At 41.4% G+C, this 15,612-nt stretch overlaps 1 protein-coding gene across 3 annotated transcripts in view; it reads right to left on the bottom strand.

Moving 5' to 3' along the window:
* The window catches only part of AGK (acylglycerol kinase), a 35,237-nt gene that overhangs the window by 4,038 nt on the left and 15,587 nt on the right, over nt 1-15,612 (bottom strand). For 2 of the 3 annotated variants that reach the window (XM_077783344.1, XM_077783345.1), the window contains exons 6-14: nt 15,561-15,593; nt 14,443-14,535; nt 13,514-13,608; nt 11,425-11,494; nt 10,587-10,666; nt 8,502-8,559; nt 6,025-6,169; nt 4,848-4,945; nt 2,601-2,671 (exon numbers count right to left, since the gene is read on the bottom strand). In XM_077783344.1, the coding sequence (XP_077639470.1) occupies nt 2,601-2,671; nt 4,848-4,945; nt 6,025-6,169; nt 8,502-8,559; nt 10,587-10,666; nt 11,425-11,494; nt 13,514-13,608; nt 14,443-14,535; nt 15,561-15,593 (743 nt within the window). The remainder of the gene's footprint in view (nt 1-2,600; nt 2,672-4,847; nt 4,946-6,024; nt 6,170-8,501; nt 8,560-10,586; nt 10,667-11,424; nt 11,495-13,513; nt 13,609-14,442; nt 14,536-15,560; nt 15,594-15,612) is intronic. The other variant, XM_021552022.3, reaches the window with a different exon arrangement.

Genomic DNA, 15,612 nt, shown 5'->3' with positions numbered 1-15,612 from the left:
CAAAAGAACCAAGACATAGAACTAAAGATTAAGCAAAGGAGAACACTGGTAGAAGCAAGAAAGACACTCCACCAACAGTGATTGCCACATCATAATTCATTTCCATTTGACTCTGCTCTTCATTCAAGACCAAACAGCAATGTGAAACAGGAACAAGACCAGAAGTCTAACAGCAAGTTTCCATTGATTGTTCCATCCCAATCTATGCTGAACCACAAAAATACAGGCAGAGAGAGAACAATATCTACTACTGCATGTAACACACAACTGGAACCTCACTCTAAATCACTTAACTTCCGCATGTGAAAATAAGACCTCTAACAAAAAACCCAGTTTTCTGCACTGTAAATGGTAACTGTAATTGTGCCCTGGAGTGACAGCTCTCCACACTTTCACATACAGAAACTAAACTGGCTACCACAACAGGGATTACTGCTGCCACACTTTCCATGCCTGCTCTCCTTCTCTGCAGGACTTCTTAGTAAGCACTCCATTGTACGCAACTCTTCTTCCCCCACCTCATTTAAACATCAGCTCTATGACTGATGTGGTTGCTCTTCACACAGATCTGATCCACAGCCAGAGGGCATTTTTATACACCTGGGATGACCCCCTCTTTTATTGGAAATCCAACAGCAGCTGCCCTCTAGCACACTGATGCACCCCCACACCTCCCCAGACAAACACACGCTGCCTTGAGCCTCCATGGTAGTTTCCTGCTGGATGTGTGGTTTTTCTCCGTGTGACCCATCAGTTCTCATCAACTCATGTCAGTGCCCTCTCCAGTATAAAAACCCCTTGATATCTGCACTGATAAGGTATTTCCCCTAAAAACCTTTTTCAACCCCCCAAATTCTGGTATTTAAACTATGCACTAAAAAAGAAGAAAAAAGAAAGAGCTATTTCACACATTTCCAAAGACAAACCCTGTTGGTGCTAGGCAATAGAGGGCCTCTGATAATGGGCTTAACTTAAATCCAGCTGGCAAATGCACAGTGGGACCTCTGAACACCCTGATTCTGCCTTGAAAAAACAGGGCACCTTTTCTCTGCTCTGACTCCTCTCTGTACAACTAACCATCCCCTCCCACTACTCCCCCACCCCCCACACCTCTCTTTGTTTTTCTTTGTTACCTACAGGCTTTTTGGCACTATTTAATCAAAAGAGCTTGTTTCACTTCGCTTGAACAGCTCAAAGCTTTCAGTACTGCCTCTAATTAGCTCTCAACAGCAGGGCAATGGTAATGCTCCCCATGCTCCCCAGAGGCTTTTTCTGCATGACACTGTAACTGCAGTCACAAAATGTGCCATACTACTGCAGGAAGCATGTCCAGTCAACACAGGAGGTATTATTTACACTGGGAATACACTTGAATATGCCCCCTCAAGTCACACGAGCTCATTTACATTCTTCTGCTTGCAAAGTGTTTGAGAATACAGAATAGCATCTCCTTTATCTCTCTCCTTTATGAGACCAGACTCCTCTTGCTTCTGACATGAAAACTACCTCCTCCTTTCCCTGTGTAGCCTTCAAAGCAACAAATCGGTGGCAAGCAACCACGGTCCACATGCTCATGCAATTTGAAAGCGGCTGCAGGTGGTAACCTGACTTATAGTGTATGCATAGGTCAGAAGATTTTATTCCCAGCGAGGCTCCTGGGAGGCTCAAATAAGGGGCCTGAGTTGCCATTAGCATCATAAACAAGTATCTTGCAGGAATTATTAGGGTGATGACAAACAGGTAAAACTGCACTGAAATCCTCCCATTGATTTCACTAGAGGGAGCTCAAAGACTGAGAAAACGGCAAATTAAAAGGTAATGCAGAGAGGAGCTCCCCTGGATTTAGCAGGAAAATCTGTTGCTGGTAAAACCTGCACTGAAGACGCAATGTATTTGTGAGTGGGATGTAAAGAAGGAGCTGAAAAAGGCAGCTCTGATTTGCAGAAGGAACAAGCACACTACAAGACAACATCACAAGCACAAAGGAAGCAGTAACATTCACTTTTTCCACACTCTACTGCTTCATACCTGCAGCCTTTCTTATTCCACATACAAGCAGGACCAATACATTTGCTTGAAGTCCCTGTTTAAATTCACATCTTCCAAAGTTCTTCCAGCTCAGACCTGATTTCTCACAAGAGCTATTGAGGCAAGGAAGCTCTCTTCTTAGAAGAGGGCCTGTCTAAACAGTTCAAAAATTCCCAGGTATCACCAGTACAAACAACCAGCTCTGTGACCCAGCTCTCAATCCACTGAGCATCTAGGGCTAAAAGATTCTAGGCTAAGTCTGCACAGCTGCCTATAAAACTCAGTAGGGACAGTAATATCCAAGCAGTACTGACTTACAGCAACAGGGGAAAAGATGAAAGGTATAGCAAACTCAGAAGCTAGGAAGAACTCCTGGTTCTGGAGCTTTGCCTTGTTTACAGAAACAGAAGATGAGTAAGAATTTTAAAGAACAAAAGTACGAGTCCCCGTGAACTAGTACTGACTGGTGTGCTTTGCCGTCCTCTACTTCTGAATTTGGCAGGACATTATGAGAGAAAAACAGCACACTTTTCAGAGACTCTGTCCCCTTTTTGCAGCCTTCCCCTACTCACCCTCTGTGAACAAACTCCCCTTTGCTGACACTCTCTGCTTCGATGCAAATGTCCATGAAGTCCTCAGTGCGCTGTGCAAAAAAGAATTCAGAGATCAAACAGTTAACATTTGAAAATGCCACACCCATGATACTGCAATATGTTCACACAATGGCCAGTCCTTTGTCCCACAAAAGGAGGCAGAAAATGTATTTCTGCATTTCATGCTTTATTCAAATCTCAACCTGAGGTTTGAATTAGAAATTACTGACAGTATTTTCCCATTAATGAATATTCAATAAATATCCCAAGAAGCAAAATAGTGAGTCACATGCTTGGCTTCTTGTTACATTTAAAGACAACAGCAGATCTCTTAGGCTTACTTATTTAATTTCTATTCAATGGGTCTTCCATGAATTTAAGGAATAGTACAATGATACAATATTTGGCCACCAAATATCACAGTAAGAGGATTTTAAACAATACAAATTTGAAATCAAAGTGTCCTTGGTAACAATCCTTTAAACTCCTTACTTATCTTCTTTCCTATTTACAGCCTGCCCTTAAACTGAGTATACAGTAGAGCTTTTTCCAGGAAAACAATTTTTATTAAGTTGCAACTTTTTTTATGTATTTTAATATTTTTGTCCTGGCAAAATCACAGTGTGCAGATGCAATCAAAATGACAAAAGTAAAAATAAATGCATCTATTAGTGTAACTTGGTTTATTCCTTTGCTGTTCTGCAGAGGCACTGCCTGAGCTGCACCTCTATGGCTTTATCAGTTTCCCTTCAATGGGGCAGCCTCTGCAAGAATCTGAGGAGAGACACAGAGACAGGAGTGGCTGACAGCATTCAGCAGATATGGCCTGGTATTGATTCCAGAGAGCTGCTTTGAGGGCTACAGGGACAAGGGTTTCAAGAGGGACTTCAGTGCAATAATAAGGGATCCACCCTTGTAGAAAAAGAAATGCTGTATCAAGATACTTCCAACTCTAGAAATGGGAAAGGACAACTGGTCTAACATGAACTTGTCCATTTTTCTAGGCTATTCAAGAGACCTGAGAACCCTACATCCCTTCTGTTAAAAACCAATATTGAAGTGCATCTTGAAGGCCTAAGGAAGGCAAACAAACAAAACAACAGAAAGAGTGTAAGGGCTAGGGCTAGTTTGTGCCAATCATATATCTGTTCTTGGTAGGTCTTTTACTTCACATCACTGGCTCCAATCCAGTTCAACAACCAAAACTCTTGTGTTCAAGAGTTCACCTAGAAACCACTAAAAAATACCCAAATACTAGTCTCTGTCTAGCTTCTACCATTACTAGGACACTGACAGTCCAAATCATAAACCATGATGAAGAAGAAACTTAAGTTCATGTGCTATATTCTAAGGAGAAACCAGACGAACATTAAAAAAACTATATTGGCCTGTTTGGGCTCTTTTGGTCTGATCCTACAAGATAACCTATCAATATAACTCACGTTGTCATGTTATTAAAGACCCTGACTTCTAAGGAAGAAATATGTTGTGGTAAGTTAACCTCATGTTAACCTGGGTATCGTGGCAAGGGTTTCCTGCACCTTTGAGGAGGAAATGCAGGGAAGCTCATGAGTATAGGATCACTTTAATTTTACAGGAAAATGCTTACACAGACTGACATTATCCAAATAGCTTTCACAGCAGTAAAATTGCACCAAAACACAGGCATAACCAAAGACAGGTTCTAAAACACTGAATGAACAGCATGAACATGCTGAGGAGGTTATGACAGGAACAGTTCCTTTGATGCCTTGCTTCTATTCTTTCAACCAGCTGCACTTCCTTTCCTTCAAATCAGTGTCCTTTCCCTAGCACCAATTATTTTTAACTCCACTCTGCGAGTCTAAAAAAGAGAAATAAAAAATTCCAGCCAAACACTCAGGCTCAGCTTCCTTCTAGCAGCAGTTGATAAAAGAGAATCTCTCTCACATAGATGAAGAAGAAAGGAATGCTTCTTGGTGTTTGTTTACTCATGGGAAATCCTAAAACTTCTACTTGGCTACTGAAACCTTGTACAAATTCTTTCTGATCCCACTGCATCCCAGTTTTACACTGGTCTCTTTTGCTTTCACACTGGATCTGAAATTTGCCCATTCCTGGATTCAATCATGAACTTCTTCTTGCATGAAGTAGTAAATGCCATTTATATAGACCCAAGAATGGGAGCAAGACAGGAAAACTCTGTGGGCAGGCAGCATTTGGAATCCAATTATGTTATGGCCTTACTGTTAGATCAAGCTGCCTGTTCCGAGTTGCAATGGAAAGCTCAATGGTGGACAGCTTCAGTTCTTCCCAGTTCTCTGGGGCTACCTCCTGGGGGAATTCTGTGTATCAGGAAGAGAAGGTATCAGTCATTAAGTGTAATTTAATTAGACAGGTCACTATGAAGCAAATGTCAGACACAAAAATCAGTCTGAGTCATTCTGACCACTAGTTTTATTTCTCTAAAATGTCAAAATCTTAAAAAATTAAAAGGGAACTTAGGAGTACTGAAGAAAAGAAAAATAACATCAGCATTTAACACAGTATCAGAAAAGACTATCAAGTACAGTACATCACAGCCTTGTGAATCCTTATGTCCAGGGATTAACAGATCTGGACTGGTGACAGGAACATTTAGAAAACCCACTAAATGCTAGTACCAAAAAACCAGGAATCCAGTGTTCAGGAGTCTGTGGTAACACATTTTCTACCGGAGGCAGCTCCTCAGTTCAATTCTCATATCCAGGTCACTTGGTTCATCCTCCCACATGCATCACCCCTGCTAGCCAAGGAGGAACAAGGTCTTTGCACTAGACTGTGCAAAATACCCACTTCTTCCTCCTGTGGCCTGACACGTGCACTGCCCAGACAACAGCCCAACCCAAGAGAGGCTCAGAGAACCCAAAGTTTATGGTACAGAAAGAATTTAACATAGATAAATTCAGGCCTTCTGCATGGCCCACATTTTACTGTTCTAATTAAAGTAACATTTTTGCTCTGTGTCAGCAACTCTCCCCACCCTGGAACAACAAGGGCTGCCCCTCTCTGCCCAGTTCACTAAGAAGCCATTCTGCTGGAAAATTTCATGAAGCTCACCCAGAAATGTCAAGTATCCTCAATGGATGCCTCCACTGCAAATGGCAACTCTGAGTCCAGGGAATGCCCTGGGTTCTTTACAAGTATTTGCTTATGATACCACAAACTCTGGCAGGGCTACCCTGTTCCATTTCTGACAGATGCCACTACAACTGTCTTGACAAAAACCACAGTTTTAAAAAATAAAAAAAGGAAACAAGCAAATAAATAACAGTAACTAAAAAGAGAGCAGTAAAGTAGACATGCTATCCACACAACACAGCCCTGGATCTGTTAGAGGAGTAGAGCCTGCATGTGAGTTTATGCCAGAACACACCCAGCCCACCTTTTGGAGATGACCAGTACGATCTAAGTCGTCTGTAAAGCCTCACATACAAAGGAGGTCTGGACGATTTCTCCTCTGGCTCTTCTGGAGGTCTCTCAGTTGGACCCAGGTACATGAGAGCAGCTTGATGTTTCTGAGGCCACTCCTTGGATTTACATGGGAAGAAAAGACAGAAGATAAAAGGGCATTTTGTTTAGGGCATTAGCTGTTTATTTTGTTTAGTCCTGTAGCCTACTTATTGTGTACTCACACGTAGTCCTGCAGAGGTACTCAGAACCCCACCACTGCCTCAGCCTATTTTATGGCTCTCTCCAGTCTCCAGGTTCATTGGTGAGATGACATTTCTGCAGCTTCAAAAATATTACCCACAGTTCCCAAATCCACTAATCTAACCCTTCCCTGCACAGAAGCAAGGGCACTTTCCCCTCTATGAACAGAGGGTGAAGGGATGTTTCCTTTGCTGCTGATGTGGCAGAGCGACACAGCTGCTTCTGGCCAAAGGGAACAACCCAAACCAGCCAGGTCAACAGGAATGTCTGAAAGCACAGCTGGTTTCTGCATGGCAAAAAGGCAACCTCAAAGAGCAACTGCTCAGCAGGATCCAATGCAAACAGACAGAGCCTACAGTGCTGTGTGCAGCCAAGGGACACTAAAACCTGACAGGCCTTTGTTCTCCAGTAACTCAAACAATCCAGACCTGACCTGATAGTCAGGTGCTTCTAAACAGCAACAGAACAGCTCTTAAGGCAAGTCACATGAGCTTTATAAATTATCTTTAAAAAAGGGAAAAAAATTAAAAAAAAGTACTAACACATTATTCTTGGTGATACTTCAGATTCCAGTACCAGGGTTACAGAACAACCTTAGTTTTTGAAATATCTCCAGACACCGACAAAGTTTATTTCCTGTCATTGTTTTGAAAATAATTTCTGAAATGCTCCAAACATATGACTTAGGGAGGAAATAATTTAATTGTTTTTTAAATTTATATACTAAAACAACACAGCCAAGAGCTCACATGAGCTCAGTATAATTATTTTTCTATGTACAAAACTTCAGAAGTAGTTTTGGATCATATAGCACAGGTTGTTACAACTATTTCACTTCACATCTCTGAGAGCAAGGAAGGACTCCACTCTCATGCTTACATAATAAGCAGGACAAACAGAGGTTGTATCAGTAGGGCAGTACACAAAAAATAAATATTAATGATTAAATGGAAAAGCAGCAATGCTGTGAGAATTTAAGCCTGTGTATTTTAGAAGAGATTATAACACTCATAACAATGCCCCTACCAGTATCAGAGGTGATATTTTCAATTACACTTTTTTTCAGCTATAGGGTCATCCTGTTTCAAGAAACACCCCCAGCAAAACCAAAAAGTATGAAGTGTGGAGCAGCAAACATAAGCCAGGAAGAGGTTAAATTCAACAGGCTGGAGACACTTCTTGTAGAAATTAACAGAATGATAACTTAAGAGGCACATAAAGCAATGTGAATATCACAATTAGGTGAAATCAGGTAGAAAGTTTTCTATCTAAATGGCTGAAGAAGTGGGCACTTCTCTTTAGCCTTTAGCAGGTTAAACAGATCTTTTTAATGTACAATTAATAGCTCACCAGAGAAATCCACTATCACCAGCCCCAGCTGAGCCTAAGGACTCAAAGGTAGTGAGAAAGGAGGTAGACAGAAAAGAATAGGTTTCTACCTAGAATGGCAGAACACAGAAGCATAACCTTAAATTTTCTGTGGATGAGAGGAGGGGGAAAACCCACCCCAAAACTTTTCTGGATACATTACTATTAAGTCTCCCTTTACAGGAGCTGCCTATAAAAGGAAGCGTTGGCATTGTCAAAGACAGCATGGCTAGGCTGCACTACTTGAACTACTGTACCAGCTCCTGGGCATTTTCACTGCCTTTCAGGAGGTTCCTTATATGTTCAGAGAATAGGAAACCCATGTGAATGAAAATGCCTTACCTTTAATGCAGGTCAAATTTTAATCTTTCCAGGATCAATTTTAAGCAACAGAAAAGTTTAAGGCGAGATAAAAGCTATTCATCTTCATGTTCATTTACTACACAAGGAAGCCTGATTATCAATGTGCATGAGCAGTCTAATTATAGACCCTTCTGCCAGATGAATAAATCAGACTGAAATGTTATTACAAAGACTGTTGAGAAAATGTGGCTGAGCACTTTAGCACTTCACTGCTGCCCACCAGTTTCACAGGGGGTTATTGGCTTCCCCTGGTGATCTTGCAGCAAAAATTTTAAAATATTTTTAAAAGTATTTCTCTTCCCCTTCCTCTCTTCAGAAATAAGTCTATCAATTGGTAGGCTTTTTAGCAAGTTGAGTTTTAGTCCCATTCTATATTGTTACCAGAATCCTCCAGGAAAGCTTGCAGATAGATTATACAAAGCAAAGTCGCCTGTTCATTTCCCAAACAAAAACACTTTCCTCACAATTAATGTTTACCTTAAATGTACTGAAAAAATGAGCTGCTTTGGTTTTCAGAGGCCCAAGATACCAGTACCTGAAAAAAGAACAGAAATAGAACTTCTAAGATATTCAGGGGTCAATACTGGGAAAGGGAGAAACTTCATGAAGTCAGAGTACAGACTTGTTTGCCACTGAGTCAGTACTCCCTGACAACCTTAAGCTCTTTGCTACTGTAAGATAGTTTCTACACATCACCAGCAGCCTAGCAGTGACATCCCAATCCTGAGTTACACATCACCAAAATGCAGTCTATCATCTTCACTATGGGCAGCAGGACATCTCACTATCAGAATTTTACTTTGTTATGTGAGACAACTGGGGATGATTTGAATGTCTGTGCTCTAACAGCTGGTGGTGTACATCTCCACAATATGCAACACAGTATATTTACAAAGGTCAGAGGAAACAAACAAAAACCCCAAAAGCTTCAGTGACAAAAGAACCAGCAAACATTCATTAGCCCCAAAGGATTCTCACATGGAAAATAGGGTTTTACAAAATAAAACACCTGCCAGCCACACAGCACAGTATAGAATCTAAAGATGTGACTGTATTTAGGCAGGCTTGGCACACATTTTGATCACTGTCTTTCACCAAATAGGGTCAATAAAGCACATTGAGCACCACCACCAGCTCAAGAGTACTGCAGATTTAACGATCTCATGAACCATTGAGGCATGCAATTGTGCCACCACTCTTCTCAAGCCTTGAAATGGTCTGTAAAATAGTAACAGCACCAGGTCTCCAGCAGCACAGTCCATAGCAGAGGGATAGTCAGACACAATTCTGGAACTGTGTCTTATGGCTTAACTCCCTTTGAGTTGTTTTCAGTTTAAGATCAGCTGCACTGGAACACACCCAATGTTTTTAGTCCAATAACCCATCTCTCACAGGGAGCAAAGATGGATGAAGTGGGAAAGTATAGAAACAGGACAAGCACACAAGGATTTTGTTTCAAGCAGACTCTGAGCATCTGTTCATTTGTTGCTGAAGTGCTTTCCAAGCTGGACATGTTTCTCTGCATTCAAAAACATTTATGGAAGGAAGCAAGGCTTGAGGATGTTCATGTGCCTCATGCACCAAAGGCGCTGTCATGCCTCCAGCACTGAGCCCAAAGGACTCTTACAAAATGGAAGTGCAGCAGGGAAAGATGTGAAGGCTGACACCAGGAGAGAACTGGGACATGGGCAGGGAGCCCAGCAGGAGTGTGGAGCAGAGAGAAGTGCACTTCCTTGAACTAGGGGCTGCAATTAGCAGAAGAGCCTGCAGCACAGCCAAGTCAGCACCTACACAGCCCATTAAGAATGTCCCTTGCTTCCCAGGGACAAATCTGACCATTTACTGCATCTCCCTCATTCCCTTTTAAAACTACTCAAATATTTGCCAGGCAAACTCCAGAGGTTTGCCACTTCTTCCTTCCTGACAAAGACAGCTCATTCACAAAGCTGCATTTCCTCCATAAGAGTTTGGGGAGTGAGCTGCTTTGGCTCTGCTGCTCCTTCAGCAGATAATGCCTGTCATTTGATACACAGACAGTGACATGTTAAATGCCCATTTGGAGAAAGCCCAATAATTATGAGTTTAGCATTCAGAGAGCAGTAATCAGATAGCACAGTCCATGCCATCTCTGGCAGGAACCTGAAGGCATTTCTACTGCATCTGATGTCCCTGGTTGGAATTGAGTTTCAGAGTACACACACAGCTTTTCATTGGCAGATGATGAAAAACAATGGCCAATTACTTTACTTAGATTTTACTCAAGGGAGAGATTTTCTCTCTCTTACAATCTGAATAAAGTTCCAAAAGCAGATACCACAATGCAAGAAGAAAGTAAATACTTAAAAGAACAGGTCAGCACCAAGTAAGCGTTTATTTCAAATTACAAGAATTCTGATACATCTTACACTCCCCTGTGTGCAATGCAAGACCTAGCAAGAGTGGGTGCCTCTGCCCTGTCAGATGCCTACATTCAAAAAAAGACTTATTTGAGAGAGGAGAGTGTGTCTTTTGAGGCAACAGATACTAAAAAGCGTACAGTTTCAAAAAATAGTATTTTCTTACTTGCTGACTTTAACTCCTGCATCTCTGTAAGATCCCCATCTTAAACCAGAGACTGCAAACACAGGCTGTTCCTTTTCTCCCTATAAAGAAAAATAAACATTGCAAAACTGTTTTCTCTTACGTTTTTTCCAACTTTATTTTCTGAAGTTGGAAAAATAGCACTGCTACATAAAAACTTCTGTTAAATTTCTACACAAATTTAACAGAAGTGGTATGACAAAGAGCTAACAGCAATAAAGCTTAACAGAATTTAAGCACTGTAGATTCCATCTGCTCCAGGAAGGAATAAAAGAGGTGAAGTTTTGAACAGGTAGCCTGAGTTTGACTGCACACCCAGCAATGGCCATTTCATGTTGTGGATTTGACTGTTAGCCAAAAGCAAGGAGCTCTGCACAGTGACTGTCCATTCTACAACTGAACAGAAAAATCATATTCAGTAACCATACAATGCATAGTCAAAGATTTTCCCATTTTGCATTTTTCCATTTGTCAAAGAAAGCTATTAACTTCACAATTCACATGAATGCATCAAATCAGCAGACAGCTACTGCTAACTCTCATCATTGCTACAGAAATACCAGTGTAGTAAGTTTTGTATTCATCAATATTCTCTGAGTCTCAAACAAAGGCAATGTCGAGGCATTCTAGTGTTTTCTTCTGCATAGATTGTCTGATGCCACAGCACATGGTGGAGAAATGACTGCCAGCAGAACTGCTGATATCATAAACTAAAATTCATAACAGCAATACACAGAGGAAAACCTGTCCATGTAAACATAAAAACATCAGAATATGAAACTTGTAGGAACAGTGGTTTCCAAATAAGAGATGTTTTCACCTTGATCTGCAAGACGTCAAGTGGAACTGTCTCTCCTTTCAAAATGGCCAATGTAGCATTAGTAATATGTCTGCAAAACAAACAGGAAAAAAACAAAGGAAAACAAACAGGAAGAAAGGAAATGAGTAAGCCTTAAAACCACTTTTGTTTTTTCAGCAAATTGCACTATAAGTCCAGGTAGGGCTTTTTTCCAGTAAAAGTAAAAACCCCAGGGAAATGTGCCACACTTAACTGAAATCAGAAAGCAAAATGAGTGGTTGCAACACATGACAAAACCTAACAAACAGCAAAATACTCAAAACAGCAAAAGGAAATTATCAGCCTAAGCTTTTGAGATGTTCCTCCTTTTTGTGCTAACCTGGCAGGTCAGAGGCCAACCGTGTTACCTCCTGTTTCAGATACTTAAAACACACAAAAGACCCAAATCATAGTTTTATTTTAGTGGTAACAAGTATTACAGCCTGGGAGAGAATGGGACAGCATGACTGGTCTCAACTCACGTGTCTCAGGTTGAACTGCACTAGTATGTGATAATTTATTTTGAGGTTTTTAATCAACATAAATCTACCTATTAGCAGCACTTGTATTGTTTAGGTCTCTATTAAGTTGTGGACAGTAGCCAAGGCACTTTGTCATTTCAAGTTGTAAAGATTTTGTAACCAAAGTCCACTAAATAGTCTGTGTTCAAACCTTGAAGCATATACTTGATTGAAACCCCTTCCTTATTTTCAAAGTTGGGTAATATTTAGTCTCCACACTGCATACATTTCCAGTGTCTCAGCTGGACAAGGAAAAATGCAGTTTTCATATCCAGCCCAATATTCATTTGAATCAGTGGGAGAAACTGCCCTGGGTTTCATCAGGATTACAATACTGAGACAGATAAGGAAGCTGTTCTTCCCACAGCCCATCTTCACTCCCAGCTCTTATCTTTCTCTAAGACTTTTACACTTCCTACACTCCAAGGTAAAAGAGTGCTGAAGGAACCAAAGCCCAAATATTTCTTAAAAAAATATCACTTCTGCACTTCTCAACTCAGGCTCTGTTACCAGTGCAGGTTGTTAAGCAGCCCATTGACCAAATTACCTTCAACTTCACTGGTGTGCTGCAGTCCCAGCTGCACAGTTCATTACCTTGGCACAAGATCATCCATTTCAAACAGCTTCTTTAGAACCCAAACATAAATGATTATTTTAATCTTAGCTGCTGATTACAGCCTTGTCCACCTTTCTGAGCTTCAAAGCACTCTGGTAGTTTAATGAAGGATGTTATGCCAGTCGTGGGTTTTACGTATGATGGATACCAGCAAGGGTTCCACAAAAAACAATGTTAATGAGTTACTGGGAGAGTGAGAGTGAAAAGATTTCAGGATCAAGAAGAAATATATTTATTATTATGAGAGGAAAAGAAGGGAAAAATTGAAAAGAAATGAAGTGTGGGGAAAAGAAAGATTGACTCCCTTTTCTCTTTCTAAGTGGACAAAACAATCCTGCAACAAACTGAACTGCAAGCAACAGATACCACCAGATTGGACCATATTGAGGATGCTGGAGATAAGACCTGGGTTGTTGGATTACTGCCAGCATCAGTCCCACCAAGTCAGTTCTGCCCTGCAAAAGTCAGTAATGGGACCCAGCCTTTCCCATATTGTTGTATGCCTTACTTTGCAGGTCCTAACCAGGCAATATGTGGACCAATTTCTAGAATTCTTAGACTGGAGAAGGGTCAGAAAGAGGACTTATTTTTAGCTTATTTTGTTATATCCTTGCTATATTCTTGTCATATCCTTTCAGCTATTCCTAAGAGGCCGATTCTTTTAATCCCTTTTTCTTTTTAAACTCTGAGCATCACATGATCACAGAGAAATTAGCCACAGCAAATAATTTCTAATAATACATACACTTCCTTCTTTTAATTTTTAGTCAGTATTTGGAAGTCATTAACTCAGGTAAGTCCAGAGAATTATCAGGCTCTGCCCAGAGACTGCCAACTTCTATGTAACACAGAAGAAAAAGAAAAGCATCAAGCTACCAAGAAGCACTGCTTCTTGAAAACAACTAACCATGTTTCAGAAACATGTCATACTTACTGGACTTGATTTGTGCTCTCAGGGTACAGTGTGTGGCTCAAAGTGCAAGTTTTTCCAAGGGGTATGAATCCTATAGGAATCTTACTGAAGGCAGCCTGGACAGATAAGGAGAGTAAATTAACACTTGCATGAAGCTTCCTGTGTGGAGATCACAGCTGTGTCTGGCATCACCCCTTTGGCACTGAGCACCAGGCACTTCCTCACACAATGACTCAGAACATGGCACCCAAATCTGTGAAGCCACCACTGCCAACTGGGTACAAAGGAGTTCTCTGTAATCATTAAGAGCATTGTTACATGCATTTTGGCAGCCACATCCCAACTAGTGCATGGATTCTGTCAGCAGTCTGCCATCTTTCTTAATAGTGATGGTGGCATCACAGGCTCCGAATCCCTTTTACCCCTGCAGAAATCCTGCTCTGACAGAGTAACCTTGCACAGTAAAGAGATTTTCTCACTTAAGGAAAGGAAATTAATTGATTCCTCTGCCATCCAAATAATGCAGCAACAGAAGGTCTAATTTTTGGAAGTCACTGACCATATTATTTTTCTGTACAGCTGTTCAGCAAAAGGGCTTGTTGAAGGAGCAAGTTATTACCCTGTACTTCATCTCAAACCTTGATTTTTGAAGCGCGTCAGCAAACCAGAGCAAACTACCCCATACCCCAGTGCAGCATACCCCTCCTGGGGGATGCTGCCAGCAACACCAGGACACAGCCAATCTGCAGCCACTTGGGAATTTCTCTCTCACAGCACACCCAACCCCTCTCCCCTGCTGTGTCCGTGTCATCCGAGAGTGCTAACACTCTCAAACACCCTGCTCTCATTTTCTTCAGCACTGCTTTGCAGTGTGCAGATGCGAGGCTGTTTGCAGCTCCTGCAGTCAAGCTCTGCTCCCTTGGCTGATAGGAACAGGGCTTCTGCAATACCTTGCACAGGCTCTTAGGCAGGCAACAGTGGTGGGACACCTCCAAGGGAAAAAGGAAGCAGGGTACAGAGAGAGGGAGCTCGAGTGCAGATCTCTAATCCTAGGACAGAGTGACACGAAGGACAAGAATTCCTTGGCCAAAGACATGAAGTGACACAGTGACAAATACTACAATGCAGTATTGCACCCATAATTGTGCTGGATGCAGGATTTCCTACACTACTGCAAAACGATCCAAGCTACATCAGGATAAGAAGCCAAAAAAATAAAGAGAAAATAGCCAGTAGAGCCTCTAAACTTTGCTTCCACTATTGTCGGATTAAAAGAGTCTCAGGATCCAACTATAGTAATATTAGATTTAAAACAATGATGTATCAGAATTTATATAACTAGCCTTCCTTTAAAAATGTTGACTTGGTTGCAGAGTCCCCCTTGTCACATTCAGACAAAGCAAATGCCTAAACAGATACAATTCCAGCTGCCAAGGGTATCATCATCATCTTGTCTGGATCATTTAATTGAGTTTTTGCCAGCTCCTGCCAGAAGGTTTTGGGAACAATGATTCCCTCCTTTCTTCAATAACACTGTCCTCCCACTTTAAAAAGAAAAATCTCTCTCATTTCCATTCAGAGTGATGCACCTTGAGAGGTCAAAATTTGCTTAGTACAGCCATCTGCATAGGTAGGTATGCACTGCTTGAAGAAACATCAAAGCAATCCCAAAGCAGTAGGAGTGTGACCATAACTGAATTTGGTTTCAAGTCTGTACAAATACAAGAAAAACATGTACTTTTGCCCAATGCTTGTGCCAAACAAAGTGGCATGCACAGCTGGTCTATGGGTCTTTGAAAATTGAGCATTTGGCTTCTCTACAATCCCTGCTCTGACGCTGGAAACTTCCCAAAGCCGTAGCTTGGGAGTCACTGCACTCCCTCAGAAAGGGAACAAAGAACAGCAGGCAGCATTGCAGGACAGCAGCCCAGCTGGACTGTTGCACAGCAAGCTAGCTCCAGAGCAGTAAGCAAAGTATTTGCTGGAGGCAGCTGAGGCCAAGAGATCACAGTGGATGCACAAGACACTCCAAGAAATAAACACAATTTTTAAAATGACACCTTCTCACCTCATCTGCTCTACGCAGAAGTCCAGTTATGACCTGAAAAACATGGGAAATG

Source organism: Lonchura striata, chromosome 5, assembly GCF_046129695.1.
Source record: "Lonchura striata isolate bLonStr1 chromosome 5, bLonStr1.mat, whole genome shotgun sequence".
Classification (NCBI taxonomy): Eukaryota; Metazoa; Chordata; class Aves; order Passeriformes; family Estrildidae; genus Lonchura; species Lonchura striata.
Note: the sequence above shows the minus strand (reverse complement) of the source record. Positions and strands in the feature narration are given on the sequence as shown.